The sequence below is a fragment of the Lupinus angustifolius genome, chromosome LG01 (assembly GCF_001865875.1).
Source record: "Lupinus angustifolius cultivar Tanjil chromosome LG01, LupAngTanjil_v1.0, whole genome shotgun sequence".
NCBI lineage: Eukaryota > Viridiplantae > Streptophyta > Magnoliopsida > Fabales > Fabaceae > Lupinus > Lupinus angustifolius.
The window spans coordinates 21,329,497-21,350,571 of record NC_032009.1 but is presented as its reverse complement, the minus strand read 5'-3'; the positions used below and the strand labels follow the sequence as shown (position 1 = coordinate 21,350,571).

The 21,075-nt window shown below is 35.3% G+C and overlaps 2 protein-coding genes across 5 annotated transcripts; one reads left to right on the top strand and one right to left on the bottom strand.

Annotated features, from left to right (window-relative positions):
- Positions 2,018–4,409, top strand: LOC109354493 (putative clathrin assembly protein At2g25430). The gene has a single exon (XM_019597038.1). The coding sequence runs from the start codon at positions 2,257–2,259 to the stop codon at positions 4,177–4,179; it is 1,923 nt and encodes a 640-aa protein (XP_019452583.1). The 5' UTR covers positions 2,018–2,256; the 3' UTR covers positions 4,180–4,409.
- On the bottom strand, positions 6,257–20,136 carry LOC109354473 (WD repeat-containing protein 11-like). 4 transcript variants are annotated; one of them, XM_019597007.1, is made up of 22 exons: positions 19,033–20,136; positions 17,030–17,519; positions 16,221–16,308; positions 15,925–16,106; positions 15,556–15,692; positions 14,807–14,873; positions 13,588–13,665; positions 13,497–13,530; positions 13,256–13,370; positions 12,914–12,989; positions 12,637–12,819; positions 12,376–12,536; positions 11,702–11,807; positions 10,925–11,129; positions 10,545–10,828; positions 10,285–10,406; positions 9,801–9,945; positions 9,338–9,430; positions 7,660–7,733; positions 7,170–7,223; positions 6,367–7,090; positions 6,257–6,318 (listed from the first exon to the last, which is right to left on the bottom strand). In XM_019597007.1, the coding sequence occupies exons 1-21, from the start codon at positions 20,037–20,039 to the stop codon at positions 6,790–6,792; spliced, it is 4,002 nt and encodes a 1,333-aa protein (XP_019452552.1). In that variant the 5' UTR covers positions 20,040–20,136; the 3' UTR covers positions 6,257–6,318; positions 6,367–6,789. The 4 variants fall into 4 exon arrangements, with proteins under 4 accessions (XP_019452552.1, XP_019452543.1, XP_019452561.1 ...); XM_019596998.1 differs by having other exon boundaries at positions 13,497–13,665; XM_019597016.1 differs by lacking the exons at positions 6,257–6,318; positions 6,367–7,090 and adding an exon at positions 8,395–8,530 and having other exon boundaries at positions 7,207–7,223; positions 13,497–13,665.

The following is a 21,075-nucleotide window of genomic DNA, read 5'->3' as shown; positions in this document are numbered from 1 at the left end:
TCAATTTCCATTCATTCTCCTCTAAAAGTCAAGTCACAAATTTGTCGTAAAAGAAAGAATTTTAGGACATCAATATTAACTCACTTGCCTTTGAGTCTCCAACTGGGATGCTATAAGACGGTTGTATTTGTCCACCTTCTCTTCTCAACTTTAAGAACTACACAGTGGACATGCCACATGAAAAGAAAAATGATACGTTTAGAGCCAGCTAACCGTACCATATAATTCTCAAATAATAGCTACAAACAATGGGCCATTAAATGATGCTGAATTCATAGGTGATTGTTTTTTCCACACATCATCCCCATTCTAGTCATAACAAATACGATCTAGTTTTAGCATATATTAAAGAAGTTCAGGAGTTTCATATATGAGAATCATACTGCTTCAACTTTGCTGTTAAAGGGACCTCATCAAATCCTGAATCTTCACCACATTCCCACATACCACAATCTTCTACACAGCCAAAATTCATCCCCTCCAACTTACCATCAATTTTAGATTGGTTTAAGTTTTTTGTTATTAAGCCCAATATCCTAAATTAATATAAGTTGTTGTAATAGTGTAATGTTGGGCTAGATAATAGAATAACCAAAATGTCATCAATTTCTAGGAGCATACTTGTTGGGATATATCCTGTAATAAATTACACAAATTATCCCTCACTTTTCTACCCTATACAAACCCCATAGTTTTTATACTTTCGTCACACTAACTACCCCAAAGTTATACTAACCACTCCTCCATCCCCATGAGAAACAAGTGTAATATTTTAAACAAACAAAAAAAATATGATAAATGCAATTAAGTTAAACAAAACATGACATATTATTGAGACAAGTCCAAATAATATACAAATGAATGTACCTTCATTATATTGTTTAAATCGCTCTTATACTTCATCATAACAAACCAAAAATAATAAAGATGTATTGACTCATATTATTTGGACTTGTCTCCACAATATGTTTTGGTTAACTTAATTGCATTTATCACATTTTTTTAAAAGATTACAATTATTTCTCGTACAAGGATGATCAATGTAATGAAAGTATAAAAATTAGGATGTTTGTCTAGGTGTAAAAGTGAGCAGTGATTTGTGTAATTTTGCTAAAACTCAGGAGATGTCAATATAATTTACTCTGTTTTAAGTACATTTTATTTGGTTTAACTATATATAATATATTGTTTTAAAAGTATTTATTTCCATATCACTCATATTTTCAATAAAAAATATTATATAATAGAAAGTGTGCATTGAAAAATACAACTTTTGGGCTTTCAAATTATTAAATGTATCATTTTCAATGCATATTTATACTTTTAATTTCTTAATCAATATCATTAAAACACTTTTAATATTTCTCATGAGTAAACAATATGAACATGTCATTTTAGAATGATATATTATTCTACAAAATTGTTTAACAAAATTTCTTACACCATAAAAAATTGACATTTATTATTTATAAATTAATTATTAATAAATAAAACATGGTTTTCCGATATATTTTCCCCCCCTCATGGTATAGGATAATACATAATTTTTGTTAGGATGATGCAGTTTAATGTAGAACATCGTATGTAGAAGAAAAAATCAAGCTAAAGCAAAATTTATTGATATGAATTGAATTGACTCTAAAGAATACAGCAAATTGACTGACAATTAATTTTATATTACTATAATTGTATAAAGCTCTATTACATCTATCTAAAGAATATGAAAATGTCAAAGATTCAATTTTGAAAAAATGATACTGGTCAGAATCAACATGAAAAATAGTAGTTTCTTACCAAAATGTAAAAATAAATACAAAGAAAAAAAATATCTGTTGTGAAATTACAATGCAAAGTCCTTATACTTTCAAATTAGGAAGATGCAAAGATTAATAGCCCGTTCATTACGCGGTTTCGCAATCTGCATCAATACACTGTCTCTACTTTTTCTCACATAAAAACTTAACGCACACAACAACAAACATAAACAACACTCACCACACAAAAACAGATACACTCCTCCCCAATTCTTAATCTCTTCTCATTATCATCGTACGGATCGAAGCTTTTTCTCACAACCATTGACTCTCTTAGTCAACAGATCTTCTATTTCCATTCACTTCATTACAAGGTAAGCTATAATTCAGAACCCATTACCTCACTCTCATAAAGTTTCAATTTTGATCCAAACCCATATCCAATTTCGATTCAAAGTACGAAATCAAACATACCCATTTGTCTTTTTGACGAGATCTGAAAATGGCATCAAGCACGATCCGAAAAGCTATTGGTGTTGTGAAGGATCAAACTAGCATCAGCATAGCGAAAGTAGCTGGTAATTTAGCTCCTGAACTTGAAGTTCTTGTTGTTAAAGCCACTAGCCATGATGATGTTCCTGCTGATGATAAGTACCTTAGAGAAATTCTGAGTCTAACTTCTCAGTCTAGAGGCTATGTTAATGCTTGTTTGATCACTGTTTCGAGGAGGTTAGGGAAAACCCGTGATTGGATTGTTGCTATTAAGGTTTTGATGCTTATTCATCGGCTTTTGGTTGATGGGCATTCTGTTTTTGAAGAAGAGTTTGTGCATTCGACGCGTAGAGGGATGCGGATTTTGAACATATCTGATTTTAGAGACGAGGCGCATTCCAATTCCTGGGATCATGCTGGTTTTGTGAGGCTTTATGCATTGTATCTTGATGAGAAAGTTGAGTTTGCGGTGTATCAGAGGAAGGTAAAAGCCGCTGCTCGTGGTGATGGTGTTGAATCTGGTGATGGTGGAGAGTTTCGGGATGAGTTTGGTGGTGGTTCTGGAATGGGTAGGAGGAATAGGTCTTATGGTGATGTGAATGATTCATCATATGGAAGAGAGAATCAAAAGGATGAAGTTGTTAATGCTACTCCTGTGAAGGAAATGGGATCTGAGAGGATTTTGGAGAGATTGAAGCATTTGCTGAATATTCTTGATCGCGTATTGGGGTGTAAGCCAAGTGGTGCTGCAAAGAATAATAGGATAGTGCAGGTTGCGCTTTACCAGATCGTGAGAGACAGTTTCAAGGTATATGTAGAACTATGTGATGTATTAGGGGTGGTGATGGATCGGTTCACTGAGATGGAGTATGCACATTGTGTCAAGGCCTTTGATGCTTATGTCGGTGCTGCCAAGATGTTTGATGAGCTAGCTGGTTTCTATGGTTGGTGTAAAGATTTAGGAATTGCAAGGTCATCAGAGTACCCTGAAGTACAAAAAATTACTGATAAGCTATTAGGGACACTTGAGGGTTTCTTGAAGGAGAGTAATCGGCCAAAAAGCCCCGAGAAGAACTTAGAAATCAAGATAACTGTGAAAGAGAAAGAGCCAGAGCCAGAGTTAGATATGAATGAGGTGAAGGCTCTTCCACCTCCCGAGAGTTTCACACCTCCACCACCCCCTTCAGTTCCACAGCCTAAACCAGCTCCTCCAATTCAACACGAGACAAATGATTTAGTGAACCTAAGGGATGAGGGTGTTTCTGCTGATGAGCAAGGCAATAAACTAGCTTTAGCATTGTTCTCTGGACCAGCAGCTGTAAGGACTGAAGGTTCCTGGGAAGCATTTCCGTCGAACGGTGAATCTGAAGTGACTTCTGCATGGCAAACACCGGCTGCCGAACCTGGTAAAGCGGATTGGGAGCTGGCATTGGCTGAGTCTAGTAGTAATTTGTCAAAGCAGAAGGCTAATTTGGCAGGTGGTTTTGATCAACTGTTGCTGAATGGCATGTATGATCAAGGTGCCGTGAGTCAACATGTGAGCACAAATCAACTGAGTGGTGGAAGTGCTAGTAGTGTGGCACTTCCTGGAGCTGGCAAGAGTGCCACACCAGTACTGGCTTTGCCTGCTCCCGATGGTACGGTTCAGGCTGTAGGACAACAGGATCCGTTCGCAGCGTCGCTCTCAGTGGCACCGCCATCATATGTGCAAATAGCTGACATGGAGAGGAAGCAGCATTTGCTTTTGCAGGAACAACAGCTATGGCAGCAGTATGGGAGAGATGGGATGCAAGGTCAAGTGGCTTTAGCCAGGGCTGCCGGAGGATCCGGCTACTATGCTCCTGGCCAACAACCTATGATGATGCCTTATGGAATGCCACAATTTGGTGGTGCCATGGGGCAACCTGGAGGGTACTATCAGGCACCTTATTGAGTTGAATTGGTTCTCATATTGAAGAGGGACTTGTTTTGTGCCAAACTTGGTTTTTCATGGCCTTAGACCTCTTTAGAATGTGAAATTTTCTATTTTTGTTTGTCTATGTTTTTACCCAAGTGGGTTATATGCTTAATGTTCAAAAAATGTTACAAAGTTTCATACTTTACTAGTATGAAGTTATATATAAACATATGATATATAAGAATATGGAATGTTATTTTCTTTTACCGTACTTCACTCCTTGCCATCTAATTTTGACAAAATTCTATGTTTTTTCTATTACCAATAATAGACTTTCACATAGTTACATGATTCAGATCCTCTGACACCAAATGTTATTATGTCTTTTCCCTATCAAAGTTGTATGACTCTAACTATTTCCGGTTACTAATTAGGCTGTGTTTGAGTGGAGAATGTTTTCACATTTTTTTGAATAATAGCATTCTCACTCAAAAATGTGAGAGTCCAATATTCTCACCCCATTCACAAGTTTCCGAGGTTGAGATTCTATGCAAATGGCATCTAAAAAATGTTATAAACAATAATAGTTTATTAGATAATTAAATACATCATTTGCTAAGGCATTAACATATAAATTTCTAATAAAAATTGATTTTTGAAGTCCTTATAAAAAACAAATTTTGGATATGCTGAAATTTGGAGCATTAGAATGGTTGGAACATGCTCTTTCAGCTTAGAACTCACTAAAAAGTGTGCAAATTGTCTTGAAAGCAATTGTATTCCCCCCTCTTATGGAGCCCATCTCTATATAATCATTTACTTTGTAGATGATATATATTTTTGGTACTATCAATAGTGTACCATCATTTTTTTTGGGTAAAGAACTAATCCATTTCAGGGATTTGTGATTGTCCACTAATAAGTGTCGCTCTCAGAAATGGAACTATCAACCTTGGGAATTTATTGGAGCCTTACACTACTAAATCAACGTATCGCTCATTAGATGATATTTGCTTAAACAAATAATGTTTTTCCACTCCTCTTTTTTCTTTTTCTTTTTTTGCTAATTTTATTTCCTTTTCTATTTTGTTGAATAACCAGAGTGTATTTCCGTGGTGTTATTTATATTACGGAAGTGTATTTCCGTGATGAAGGGAGTAACATTAACAAAAAGAGGAGAGTGAGAAAAACATCCTCAACCAAATAACATCATACTTTCTTAATCAAGATTACGAAAATGGTGTTTTATACATTCCAATAAAAATAAATTATCTTAAAGTTACTTCTATAGTAAACATATCAAAGCATAAAATTGATTCTTTTTTTAATCATTCATAATATTCAGTTATAACAACAATCAATTATAAATATAAGTGACTATAAATATATTTTAATTTTAATAATCAATCCAGACACATTAGTCAATTAACTTATGGCATCATATTGATCTTTAAAAAAATTCAAATCGTTCATTTAATAAGGATCTCTTGATTACAGATTTTAACAATGAAGGGAGTAAAGTTTATTTAAAGCGTTTTTCTTTATCAATAAAAGATTTCCATACACACGGGATGAAATCCATATATTCTAAATGAACCGGATTATATACTAACTGTGTTGGATTTCGTTAATGATCCGATATTTACTAAGTGATATTGCACATTTTTATGGATTCTATATTATTCCAAATTACTTCTACTTATAAGCCATGTATTTCCAATGACTCCATGGATTCCAATAGTTTGAATAATTGTATCATGGATGAAGATTACCTATTTTATGATTTAGTGTCTCAATTCAATTAAAAAATAAAACTTTTTTAAAAAGAAAGATTATAAAAACATAAATAAACATTTTTATATTATTTATTAGAATTTGACTGGCTAGAGACGTGAATGTATATTTTTTAGATATGTTATCTTTGTTCTACCTTTTATTGTTAAGAGTGCAAAAACCACTATATGTGATTCCAAACCAGTGTTATTAATATCGGTCATCAAATTGATTAGAATACTAATATAATGATATAACAGTTCAACCGGTGATTCACCAGACAAAATTAAATATAATATATAATATAGAATCCATAAAAATGAGATACAAGCACGTAAACTAATCCAACACCGACAAAAATGGAGTATTATTAATTGGCACGTGTGAGTAAATACAGTAGTACTCTCACATCGCGCATATGTATTTTATTTGTTTTAACGTTGATGCAACCATTTAAGCTCCTCCTATCAAGTACCATATATAAATACAATACAATTGAATGATTAGTTGCCAACAATTTTATACACAAGCTACAATAGTATATGATTACCCCATTTGATGGGATCTTTTCAACTTTAGAAAGCTCATGTAAACCATATTATATGCAGTCAATTGGATTGTGTTATACATAGACTGATGAACTTGGTATTTTGCAACCTCCAATTGTCCAAGTCGCTTTGGGTCATACCCTTCCCAATGCCTTCCATCATTATACATATTTAGCAACAACTTGGGTAATGAAAGTATCTGTTCCTTTGAGCGGGTACTGGCAGAGAATCAGCCTACAATTTTGTTTTCAAGTCCAGAGTTGTTAATCCACTGCTTTAATGAATATAAATGTGAAAATTGAATCCATCTAATCAAGCACTGCAATTAGTCAGAGAATGGCTCCGAATCCATGCATAGGTGCACCAATTTTCTTTGGTATTCCCCAAAATATTCACCAACTGCAATGACATCTTCATTCTCTGGATCTAAATCCCGCAAGTTTAGTAGGTTATCCATGACTGATGAACTAGATTCATCATTGATAATACCTAAGTTGGAAACTATTTCTTCATGGATTTCACGGCATGCAAGGATAAACATTGCAGCTGTGTCAGGTAGTTGAGCTTTGCGAAGAGCTGTTAATGCCTCTTGTAGTGCACCAGCGGCAACATACAAAATCAAAGCCCTGCATTGGACAGTTTGAGCTCAAATTGAGTGAATCGTCTTTCATAAAGTTAATATTTTAAACAGAAAATCAATGGTACCTCCAGATATTATGTTCAGTGTACAAGACATATCCAGCCCACCTTTGCAACACTCTGCAAGAATACAAAATAGAGCGAAAATCTTCTAGTCATGATCATGATGGGGTATACAATTCAAATGATCCATTTGACAGTAAGAGGCTGAGACAGCAATCATGTCGGAGAGTAAAAAATTTAAAACTAAGTAAAATTAAAAAGGATTCTACAAATCTCCACTATCATGGTGTCAATAACCAAAAGCAAAAACTAAATTTCTCCCCGATATTAAACATCAGAGATAATAAGTTTGATATAAGTCACATATACTAGTGAGGTATTTTGTCATATAGCCAAAGTCTTGGAGGTTATGCTGCAAATAGCAGATGTGGATTATAACATCGAATGAATGTGTTTACCCTGTTCGTGTAAACTAAAATAACAAAACAAAGTTGTCTTATAGTGAAGTTAATTTATGTGGACAGAAGCATCTTTTAAAGGAAAGAATAAGAACCTTGCATAATCTGATCCTTGCAAGTGACTAGCAGCTAAGGTTGCAGCATCCGTCCAGCACCCGGCATCTTGTAGCTGCATGAGAATTAAGATATGACATTGAATTTCCCTAAGAAAAGATCAAGCACATTATATTGATAACCTTCTGATTAACTTTTAAATTAGGAAATGCTACAGAAGTGTTCAAAAAAATTCCCCGAGCTTGTAAGAAAGGAATCGTTTGTAGCCGACTAAAGTGATTTCCATGATTGTCCCCAGGGAGTACCTCCATAATCTTAGAGGTCTCGTTCATTAAAAATTGGGATGGTAAAATTTTGGTTGGAGATGCCTTGCCTCTTGTAGTGTATCCCAAATTATGTTGGGCCATGATAAAAAAACTTCTTATTATGTCATTTAATTTTTAATGTGTAATATATTCCATAAGAACTTCTGCCACTAAGATCGCATTAAGGTTGGATTTGCAGATTTAAATAGTTGGGTTTACTTTGGAAAGCCGTGGCTTAAGATGGTTTGGATTTTGGACAACGTTAATCAGGTCGAAATTGTAATGGACCAAATACTGATCCTGGGCCGTTATAGAGGCCCATACCCCACAATACGACCTGCCAAGCCCAAACAGCCCCTAATGGCTTGGGCAAAAGAAAGAGTCCAGAAAATAGATAAACAAGGGCTCACACCACGCGTCCATAACCGCTCCTCACCTATTCCGATGTTTAAAGATAATGAGTAAGCATACTCTTATCATGCTGGGCGTGTTTCTCCTCCAGACCTCCACCACCGGATAACCAACTCATCTTATCAGTTAGCTAGAAAGGAGGATTTATTCCAATCCCATCTGCAAAGATCAGCAGAGACAATATGGTTGTCGCTTCCTATTCATGGAATTCCACTTTAAATACTGTATCTAGAATAGGGGCAGGTAAGTTCAAGTTAGGGTTTGGAGGGGAATGAAAGGTTTCAGCTAACTCACAAGTATATTTCATGCTCCTAAGCCTTCCTTTCCCTCTATTCTCCTCAAAACCCAACTCGCAACAAAGTAGTTACTCGGCTCGAGTCAACTCAGCTCCTGGGTAACCAAATTATTGAAAACCACAGAAACCCATCTTTCAGTGCACAAGAATTTTTAATCAATTGAACACTCCAAGATATGAAAGCTTAATCATGAGAATAAAAAAATCAATAGACTATTGGTACAGAAGTGGAAAATGCTTGGTAGAAGGAAATCAGTAATTTCAAATATAAAGAATTTGTCCACATTTTTTCTGTAGTATTTGACACCAAAGTCAGCGATGGATCAAACCCAAAAGATTCTACAACATTAAAAATTCTGCAGACACACTGTCCTGTAAGTTTTATTGTTTTAATAATGTTGATAATATATGCTAAATTCTCCATCCAGTTCTCACCTAAATGGAGTAATGAAAAATTACTTGACAACTTGAGCTTTGAAAACCACCAAAGAATTTTAAGGTATTTATCATGCAGGCTGAATAACATAGCATTGCATTACAACAAAATTAACAAAGCAGCCAAGCTATTGTTTACAACGTCATAAGATTAACATTATTTAACCAGGTGAAGGACTTTAGAAGGTGTGCACTATTATGTTTTAATGTATCTGGCACTGTAATACTGAGTTTAAGAAAGCACAGTAAGTCAGCAAGTACAAGTGGCCTAACCTGAGAACACGCTTCTTGATATCTTCCAACTGCACAGAGAAGATGAGTACCAGAGAGTGACCTATCAGCCCTCACCATGTTGGCTGCAACAACCTAAAAAGTTTATCCGGTATTATAAAAATACTGAATACATGAAGTATATTCTTGTATGCCAATCAGAATTTTTATACTCCCTCCGTCCTATAAAAATGGTAAAATTTTGAAAACACAACAAATAAGGCAACATGCTTTTAATGGTTCGTCTAACAAATTAACCAAACATCGGGACAGTAATTTAATGAACTTTTCATTGATTTCATTGATTACCTGATCACGATCCATTGTATGCAATTTCTAAGACTTCTTGTCCGCTATCATAATTTTAATTTGGGACAGTATTTTCTATACTTTTTTATTATCTTTATGGGATGGACTAAGGGAGTATTTTGAAGCCTAAACACATGCATGTCCCAATTAAACTCACCTTGACTGCAAGTTCATGAAGAGACCTTGAAACAGCAGAAGAAAGAGCAACTGCACGAAGAGCATTCACATAGAAGTAAGAGCTCTCTGGTGGAGTAGAAAGCAATAAACTGACTGCGACTTCTAGGTTTCCAACTGACACGAGCCTGGTAGCAGAAAATTCAAAAGGAGTTGCCCAATGAGTATAAACATTAGGGTAATAATCCCATTCTCAGAATCACAGTAGTAAAGAAACAGAAACATCAGTGAGGTATCTATCACAGGAGCATCATTTCTTGGAAGAAGATAACAATATAGCAAGGACGAGACTTCAATACAGTCTTGCACAATTAAGATTTCTGATGGTGCAGAAAAACTTAAGGGTCTCCACTAAACTACTGAGTCAGACACGAAGACATTATGCTAAATATCTTCTGACGTTAAGAATTTCCTGTTCAACTAAGCCATATACTCTAAACAAAATGATAAAATGATAATTTACTTACCCGTGTACACGTTTCTGTATAGATTCTTCATCTTCTAGCTTTTCATGCCAAGAAATTCGCTCACTAGCACTTTTCCACAACTCTTCTCGGTCAAAATTCATCACCCTTAGCTGCCCTTGACTCTGCGAACCAAAATATTAGTCATTGAGAAGAATTTGACACTCATCATTAAAAGCAACTTCTAAACATCAATTGGCATGTAGGACACTACAAGGTGTTTAATGTGATAAAACCTCAAAGGAAACTACAAGAAATCTTACCAATACACCACCCCCCATTTCTTCTGTTGGTTTCCCCTTTGATGATATCCTAGACAGTAAAGATGTCTCATCAACCTCAGACACATATTCCTCTGAGGGCCCCTTCAGTGGAGGCTTCCTCAATAGCTTATTCATCACATATTTAAAAGCACGAGGCAGCTGTAGCCAAAACAGAGCTTCTGACGATTCACCAAATATTGTAGCTGCAAAGGCAAACCTTGCAGCACAACCTTTATCCACAATACTGGCATACAACTTGGCTCTCTCATCATCGAGTATGCAACCTTGAGAGATGGAAATATTGGTAAAAATTTAAACACCAAAAATATAAATGTCAAGCAAAAGAATTTTCATAATTGAAACTCTTCATACGATATAACCTTCTTTTCGATATGGTTCCAGTACTTTTAAAAGCATCTCTGGCACCACAGAGTCACCAAGAGGTGGTACATCGATCATGTATGTTCGAAGATCCCCCACAGATGATGGAGTTCCTGGAATTAAGTGAGGCCTCTTTTTTATGGTAGTGCTGCAGGTGTTAAACCAAGAAGGTTTGACACCCAATTGCAAGATCATGCGCACTGCCTGTAACAAGATTTAGTGAATATTTAGTGAAGCACTAAATGAACAAATAGATAACAAGGAGTTAATGACTAATATAATAATATTAATAATAATCCACACTTAAAATTTGTACGACCATTTCAAGAAAGGCACAAAAAAATTTACATAAGAATGAAATATGCAGACGTAGGCTAAAAGTGAGTTATGGTCAACCTAGTCCAAAGAATGGAGCCTAAAATTGACAAGTAATCAATGACAAAGAATGGGGAATATTCCAATTAATTTTATTTCCCCCAAGTAGAAAGCTTGTTGAAGATTAGTGAAAATGGATATTCTATAAGCATGACAGAAATTCATACTGACACATCTTATGAGATCATTTTCATTTCATTCCTTAAAGTTTTCGTAACTTCTTACATCCATTACAGCAAACTAAATCTGATGTTGGCATTGCACTTTTATCTATAAATTGCAGACAATATAATATTTAATTTGAAAGTTCATTATAGAGCTTAGTAAGTAATAACAAGAAAATGTAATATTTAACTTTAGCTAGTTCAGTGAAATTGGCAAACTTAATTCTGATATATTACCAGAGCATGTGGTGTAGGAAGTATTATGGGACAACATATAGGCATTGACCGAAATCTCTCCTTTATCTTTCTGATACGGGGTACATGACCAGATCGTTTATCATTTCTGCATCAAAGAAGAGCATGTCATTACAAAGTCAAATTTAGATATCCCTAAGATTGGGACAACTATTATTAGCTATGCGGCGTCAAGATAACAAGCACCAGGTGATTCATTTGCCTTGAACATGATACTAAACTGAGTTAGAAGCATAATGAATTAAATATCCATTGATGCTGCACTGTGTTGAGCTGAAAATTAATTCCACAAGACATAAATAATTTGCAAATTAAGATGATGCTTCAAAACTTTTAATCTCTTTCACCTTTCAGTTGCATGTCCAGTAAATTACCCTACCTACCTCCCCTACCTTCCTCGGTCTTTGATATATATGAAAATACCAGAAGGGAAGAGATGATTCCACAACAATTGAGTGATATCATGTGCCATTTTTGCTATAATCCTATTTTTCTAACCATTTCAATGTTAAGATTATTTTTTTCTTAACTGCTACCTTTTCCACCATCAGTTCCAGCCCAAGAGTACAGCACTATCTTATGACCACAAACATCCCAATAATAATACTAGACAAGTAAGGAGCTCATCAATCCTGAGAGTGACTGGTGGCACTTACGCAGTAAGTTGAACAAGGCGAAAGCTACTATCTGCTCCAGCAATGCACAGTACCAGCGGGTCATTCTCGCCTGTTCGCAAGGGCAACCAATCAAGTTCCAATACAAGGGTTCCAGGAAATTGAGGTTGCAAAAGTGAATGGGCCAAGGGGTCTGGTGAGTCCTGCAAAGAAATGAAGAGACTTGAGATTTACGATAAACGGATCAAATAAAATCGCAATCAAAATGCACCTGTATTCCAGAAAAAGTAAATCCTATCTTACCAAATCAAATACAGAAAAGGTATTATCATAAAACAGAACAGCAATACGCCCTCGACTATGGTCCCCTGGTACAAAAGGTGAGAATTTGATTCGCCGAATTCCTTCTCTGTGAGTGTTGAATGAGGAAGACTGTCCAGTTGTCACATCCCACCATCTTATGTTCCCTATTCTGTCTCCCATGACCTAAAACACTAATTTAGTCAAAACCATCATTCAATTTAAAGAAAATTCATATTATCTATATATATCGAACCAATTCTAAAGTAATGATGTATACCACATGAGGCAAGCGGTAGGCGAGTGCAGTAATCGATCCATCTGATGATACAAAGGAAGCGGAAGGCCATTTCGGTCTGTGGACAACACTAACTTGATCAGATTAAGCAAAAAAGAAGAAGAATTGCACGAGTGGTGTATTGTATAATAAAGCAAGAAAAATTAAAATATTACATAAGAGATTAACCATTAATAACTGCAAAAAACAATGAATATACAAGATATGTCGTACATACCTTGACAAGGATTAGATAATGATCAATACAAACTCAACAGTCCACATATCATGAAAAACAACACAATTTCAGTAATGCACCTTTTGCTAAATGAAAAGAGTTAACACCTGAAGTCTCTAATTCTTCGACCTTGTACTTCAAAAACTCCAAGTGCCCCATTCACCAGTGCAAATGCAAAACTTTCAGAAGTGTCTTCCTGAGATCCCTCTGTGCTTGAACCCTCTGGGGTAAGGGAAATTAACTTTAGTCATAAGCTATTTTTAATCTTGCACAAAAAAGGAAGGAAATATCAATTCTAGACTAGCAACCATCTAGATAATATCTAAGCACTTCAAGCAAACAACCCACTTGCATTGGATGACAAAATCTTTGATGACGTAGATGCTTCATCTGATGCACCAGATATTTGCCCCTTAGATGACAGAGATGAATCTTTAGAAGCTGCATTTTGAGCAGGACGTGGAACTGTTGGAAGAGTCCATTCCAATACAATGAATGGAAGAGCTAACGATCTAAGCTACATAGAGATAGAAAGCATCATAAATATCCGAATGAAATAAATAGTATCAATCAAATAATATAACCGCTATACTACAGTCATCAAAATTAACCGTGAAAGGAATTTTTTTCTTAAAAGTAGTGTTTCGAAATTAAATGCAAAGAAAAGTCCAGACATCAATCATGAATATGGGAAATCAGCTTGTATTAACCAAGTCCTACATAAGATCAGCATTTCTAGCAAAATCTAAATCTGGGTCCATGTCATGGCTACCTTTACCAAGACAGCATCAGCAGTTCAGAATTCAACTGGAATGCCAGTTTAGACAGAGGACTATATATTTGACTATTTTTTTTTTTGGTTTCCCACAGGTATCCTCGCACTGGAGGCAATCATGTCCGAGCCGTGCACATCCACAGGTAAGTGGGGCTAACTCTCCCAACGGGCATTTTTTCCATCCACAAGACTCGAACCCGGGTTCTTGCTTAAGGGGAATCAAGCATGTACCACTTGAACCAACGCCCGTTGATATATATTTGACTATTTGAGTGTGCATAAAACGTGATCTCAAATAAAATTCCTTAAAATCATTTGTTCTAAAACATCATGAAAGCAGGAGTTATAGGACAGGCCAGGGAAACTTGAAAAGGAAAGGAGAAATTGAGGGAGACAAAAGTGCGAGTAATAGGCAGAAAAAAAAGGCAAGAGGTAGATTGAGGAGAAATGAAGTTAACAGGCAATTTCAAATCAATATTCAAGTTTACGTGTCATTATAATATGAAAGCATCCTTTAAATAGAAAATATTAAACCCTAAATTACTTAAACCTCAAAATACTAGATTACATGATTACAAAAAAATTATAATATGTTACTCAATACTCCCAATAATTATAATATCCATATTCTATATCCTGTGGATCCCATCTGATTCCCCATCACATAGAGACCAACAGATATACATCTAGAATAAGTAAACTACTCCAAAGAAAGGAAATTTCAATATTAAGAGACAATAATGAACATTAGAGTATCACCCAGAGCCTACTTAAGTACTTGCACTCAAGATTGTATCCACTTAAGCTAGTTACCACATCATATCACATCACATAGAGCAAATATTGAGAAAGGAAGGGGGTTCAAGTTCATCCGCCAACCTACCATGATAGGATTTTTAGTCATTGCCCAAACCTCCACAGGTGCATCACGAAACAAAATTATAAGATACCTGAAATATTGGGGATATCAAACTATTGAAAACCAAGATGTAATCACAAAATCATTTGTTCATATAGGATGAAGTAAAGCAAAGAGACGTGATAAACAGGGTTAGGAAATATGAACATTTAGCACAAGAGTCTGATCAAAATGAATGTACAATGCTGTTGTAGAATTTGCTATCAAGTTTTAAGATACTTGACAGGTCACATATCTTCACAACCTAATGTTTCTTAGAAATCATAGTGGTTAATGTGTGTGTGTGTGTGTGTGGGGACCCATGATTTTTTTTGGGGGGAACTTGTTAAGCATGAAATCCATCCTTCACGTCAACGAAATAAAGGTTGAGTCCCAATGGTCCCACCATTTGAAACTCAGATAGCAACATTCTACAGGATACCCCTTTGTATAAACAATCAGACACATCAACATTCACTAAGATCCCAAAGATAGGATACACAAAGGATATTTACCTGAACTAATATAACTCGATATAAACTTTAGCGTCATTTAAGTCAATAAATTCCATATTGCTAGTAAAACATTGTTGATATAGCAAAGTCATTAGGGCTTACAAATATTGTATTAGCACATTAGTATAAAAGAGAATTAGGAAAGTGTGCAACCAAAAGAAGATTCAGACATGAATTAAATAATTCAATAACAATATCAAATATAAGTTTGAGATTCACCTTCCAGACGAAGATGCTCTCAAAGCTCTTATAGGTGCACGTTCTGGCTTTTGCAAAACTCGGAAAATCTTGTTAAGGCCACTTCGGAGGCAAGTCACAACTAGCTTGTTAATATATCCTCCAGATTTTTCATTAGCCTGAGTTCAGAAGCATATACATAACAAATGAACAACGACACAGAAATGCTTTAAAACAATATGAAATTATAAAGAACAAGCAGGAAGTAATATGCTCCAATCATAAAGCTTATCATGCAGAGAGACAAGACACGATACTTACGAAACAAAGATTGCAACATAAAGAAGTAAACTGTGTAGGAAAATAGCAAATAAAAAACTGTTCAAACATAGGTACCAAATTATAATATACCTGAGTATAAGAAAACGAAACCAGCCTGGAATTTCCTAGCCACCGAAGTCCCCTAACAGTGCCATTATGTACGGATAAACTTGATGTAACAGCATTGGCAGAAACATCAACAACCTCTATTGTCCCACTCTGTGTTCCCAAAGCAACGAGGGGAACAGCTGCTGCAGGACAATTTCCCCCACCTTCACATAACATTATCTCATTAATCAACACAAAAAGCTGCTAAGCATAAAACCTTTATAGAAGGGAAATTCTAGATTTGAGTGATATGTAAATTGGTGAGAAGATAAACTAACGGGCCAGAGTAGCTGTTAGAGAAGGGGTTGGTACTGCCAGCACAGTCACTGTTGAAGAGAGAAGCTGAAGCTGTCCAACTAAGCTAATCTACATTACAACAAAAGGACAAGGTCATTTACATATATTAGTCAACTTCAAAATTTTGAAGACAACACAGGAAATCTGACCCCAAATTTGGAATGTGTGATCATTCCATCTGCCTCCAGGAAAAAATAATCCATTGGACCCAACCAATATTCACTTCAGTGAAGAGCAGATGACGAAGGAGCTTAGTTACAATTTGACAAATATTACAACCTTTTCATCTTTCTCGAGCTTTTCTATTTTCTTGGAAGGCAGAGAAGATTGGGAAGGAATGGCTATTTGGGCTATAGTTCATACAAATATATAAATAGGGCCATAATAAACAGCAATGCAGACTGTATGTACCATAATCCGTGCATGTGTGAGTACACACAAGTTTTATACACGCGTACACACATTTCCCAAGTGGTTGGATATATGAACCAGAAGCAAGAAAAATCTAGCCAAGCACATTATTAATACTATGGACTAGAAGCAGTAAATAAAATCAAGTTGTTCATAAACATAATGAAAGAATTCGATTCTAAAATGGCACTCAATCTGTTTCTTTGCAAGGGCATAGAATAACGCAAAAATATGTTTAGAAACCATTGCATTGCTTGAATTTCCATATTTATGCTAAAAAGTTGAAGTTTGCAAGCTCTATATATGTGTACTCTGAGTTCACCATCTGAAACATAAATGTAGCTTAGAAAGCAAAGCAGGTTTGTAACTTTAGGCTTACTTTTATTAACATTTCTTCCTGATTGAAGATTGAGCTTGGCATGCAGCTTTTACTATCTTTGAGCCTCTCCTGGTGCCTGTGTACTTCTGGATCCCGTCCACCAGCAGAAGATATTGTGGTGTTAGAGTTGACCTCAGGAAATGATACTTTACCGTCATCATTGACCAAACCCAACCTTTTATCATCCTTTTGAGTGTCTGCTGCATTCCCTTCAGTAGTCAAGAGCCAGTTCCATATTTTTCCATCATCAGAAATGGAGATCAAATGTATCTTAGAAACAATTGTGGATTCATCACAAAAATCAAAAGGATTATCAAAATCCTCACGAAGATAGGGAGAGCTAGGAACATCAGAATAACTCTTGCCAATGTTCTGGATTGTGGAATCTGATTGGCATAAAAGGACAGAAAGTATTGAAGGAGAAGGGACAGAGGTGCCAATTGAAGGCATTAACTCTTCCATTGAGCACATAATGTGTACTTGTTCGCCACTGTGATTGCATGCGGATAAATATATCTCTCAGATACCGAAAAACACTTGCAAATAAATCAGCAAGACTAAATATTAAGCAATGAAGAGAGGGAAAGAGGGTGAGAGACCAGATATGTATGTAGCCTATACCAGATGAATGCAGAGATATTTTGGCATTAAATACTTTATTCAAACCCATGACCCGACAGTGCTCTTGAAAGGTCAAATGACATTAAAAGTGACTATAAATTTGTGGAGCACAAACCTCTTCATATAAAATAGAACAAACCCAATAAGGTGAGCGAAATAAGTACAAAAAGACAGATGCAAATTTAAATTGAATTTGATTGTAAACAATTAAATGCTGATGATTTATACAATGCCTATAGTTGCATCAATGGCTAAACACCTATTGGAAAACTTACGGAGAGAAAATTACAAGTAGAAAAACAATGGGACAATATGATCCTTTTTCTTATTCATCTCTTGATCACTTGACCACCTAATTTAAAAGTGATTCACTTCTTTTGGACGGGTAAATAGCTTCTTATAGGGAACAATCTCACTTCATTTGCCAGCATCGTCATATTTCACATGGGCATGTCTATGTGAGATATAATGGTCTCAAATACATTAAATTCAAGCATAGTTGAGGTTTACAACAACCAAGATCTGATAAAGAAAAATAGAAATAATAAGATGAAGGATTAAAATTTGGGGAAATTACGCTGACCTCCCTTAAGGTTTAGCTAAAATACATCTATCACCCCTCTTCTTTCAAAAAGTTATACTACCTCCCCTTAGGGGAGGTCAGTTTAATTACAACCACCTTCCCTTACCTCTAGGGGAGGTGAGTGTAGCTTTTTAAAACAAGGGGGGAGGTACATGTAATCAAGTCAAACCTAAGGGAGGTCAGTATAATTTCCCCTTAAAATAATGCTTCTAGCCTTCTTCGCTTTGTATCCACGGGTGTTGCCTTAAAATATTACAGTAAGTGGGACCTAAGTGAAGTTTGCAATAATACCATACTAAAATAACTGAATCTAACTCTATCTAAAAGCTAGCTTATTGAAGAAGGGTTGCCCAGGTCTTAAGTGAAATTTGTGGCAATATCATATTAGAATAATGGGTAAAGCTCCTCTATAGTGTGATTGCGTGTAAAGCAAGAATGTAAGGATATATCCACCCTTAAATCATTTAAGGGACTGAGATATTCATGGACTTTAATTAATCAAGGTAGATGCACCTCACTTTCGCACTTCACACTCAAGCTTACTTCAGAGTAATTTTATCCTAGAATCATAGGATCTAACTTCATCAAAAGCAAACCCATTGAAGCAGGGTTGCCCATGTCATTATAAGTGTAGTCAATAAATAGGAGACTTCAACTTTAACACTAAACAGTATAAAACTATATTTCTAGCACACTCGTGCAACCAATAAAACATAAAAAAAAAACTACTATTTAATGTATGTATGAAGTGGTATATAATACGTATAAGGTATCAAAAGGTAAGGGAATAAATGCTTACGGTTTTCTCCTCCAAGTGCTGAGCTTGCCATCAATATGAGCACAGTAAATCCACTCGTTATTGGGATCAGGCAACACATCAAGAAACTTGCTACAACCACGAGGCAACGTAGTGGCAAAGATCACTTTCTCATACTGTAAATCAAACACAATCAATTCCCTTGGAAACGTGACGAACAAAATGTGCCTCCACTGCTGCGAAAACGCAAACCTCGCTGCATAAAGCGGAAACGCTGCCGAAGCAGGCAATGCCGTGGCAGAACCAACGGCAGAAACATCTCTCTCCACCTTAATAAAATCACTGCTATCAGTCCTAATCTGAAGCTCCTTAATCACAATGCTCTCCTCGCCAACGACAACAAGAGAAAGTAGAAAACCTTTGAGCCCGATTACACACACGCGTCGCGAATCAAACGGATCGCGACGAACGCAAGAGAAGAATTCAGGAGAAGCATCGTATTTCCAAACACAACGTCCATTGGAAGCATTGTAAAGAGAAAGCGTAGATGAACCATGAATCGCAGCTATTAGGTATAAATCAGGTCGAGCCTGAACCCAACAAAGATCTTGAACACCAAAATTGGAGTCAGTATCGAACCACATAATCGGAGATTTAAGCCTAAAATCAAGAAGAACGATTCGACCTTGACGGTCACCGGCGGCAATAATAAGATGAGAGGAAGAAGGTTCAGTTGATAGAAATTGACGGTTGAGAGAAAGTGGAGTCCATCGAAGAGCGGTTACAAAAGGGGAGAGAGAAGAAGAAGAAGAAGATGATGAAGGAATAGAGAAAGAAGAGAGAAGTTGCATAGAATGAGTATCGATGATAGATAAGGAACTTCCAGAAGAGAAAACGAGAAGGCCTTGAGAATTGAGATCTGAAGAACCGAAATTGTTGCGTGTTGGTGGACCAGGGAGCATTGAATCCCATGATGATGATAATGATAATGATGATGATGGAGATGATGGTGTTAATGTTGATCCTCTTAATCTTGGACTCAGCAACATTGAGAAGAGGATTTCAGAAAATGGATCTAAGGTTATGGAATCGGTGAACGAATGGATCAATGAATGTTTTTTTGTTAGTTGGAGCGCGGAATGTTCCGTTTCAAAACTAAGAGTTTGATTTCTAGATAGCACTTATTAGAAAATGTTAGTTATTATGTATTCTAAATGTTACTTATCAAACATAAACTATTTGTAGTATTCAAAAATCAAAAACATTTTCCTACCTTTTTAATATTATTAATAGTGTTGTAAAAATTAGTTCGTGTTTTTGATCAGTTTAATCGGTAAATCAATACCAGTACGGTATAATAATTATATCAGTCATATGATTATTATATTGGTCAAAACTGGCCAAAGTTGAAACCAGTTATATCGGTTAGTATTCAATTGAATTGTATACTATATTGGCTGATTTTTATTTAAGATTAATTTTTAATGAAAATAAAAAATTATTTAATTTTTATTGATTTTTTAACATTAATAATAATATATCATATAGGTATATCTAATTTCACCGATTGAACTACTATACTATTGTATCATTATCCTAATTGGTTATATAACGGTATTGTATTAATAACATTTACTATTATTATTGCTATAAATTTTTTGTTTTAGTACATACAAAATCATAAACCTGGCTTCTTCTCTGTATAAAATTTGGAGCTCTTTCATTTTATTATTATTTTCTAGTTATAAAAAATATCTATAGAATATTCACCTACAACATTTTCAAATCAATGATGAGATTTGAATTTAATCTTGTGAGGTATAAGTTAGTTTATTATGAATTTGATCATTATTAGTTGTGATTTGTGGGTCTCCGTTTTTGTATATATATTTTAAAATAATTAATATTGAAGCCTTGTTGTTGTGGCAGTTTATTTCAACATTGTCAATTAATTTTACTTTTAATAATTAGCCATAGATTTATATTTAATCAAAACATAAATTGAAAAGTCTCCATAAAATACTTCCATCTAACATTTTATATATGGTATTTAATGTTTTTTTGTTAAGACAAGACTAGACTTTT

Excerpts from the sequence above, each read along its gene's own strand:
- LOC109354493 (XM_019597038.1), top strand. The coding sequence starts at position 2,257 with ATGGCATCAAGCACGATCCGAAAAGCTATTGGTGTTGTGAAGGATCAA.
- LOC109354473 (XM_019596998.1), bottom strand. The coding sequence starts at position 20,039 with ATGTTGCTGAGTCCAAGATTAAGAGGATCAACATTAACACCATCATCT. Across the intron at positions 12,820-12,913 it reads CCTACCGCTTGCCTCATGTG|GTCATGGGAGACAGAATAGG; the intron begins GTATACATCATT and ends TTAGTGTTTTAG. Across the intron at positions 9,431-9,800 it reads TTCATGAACTTGCAGTCAAG|GTTGTTGCAGCCAACATGGT; the intron begins GTGAGTTTAATT and ends TAAACTTTTTAG.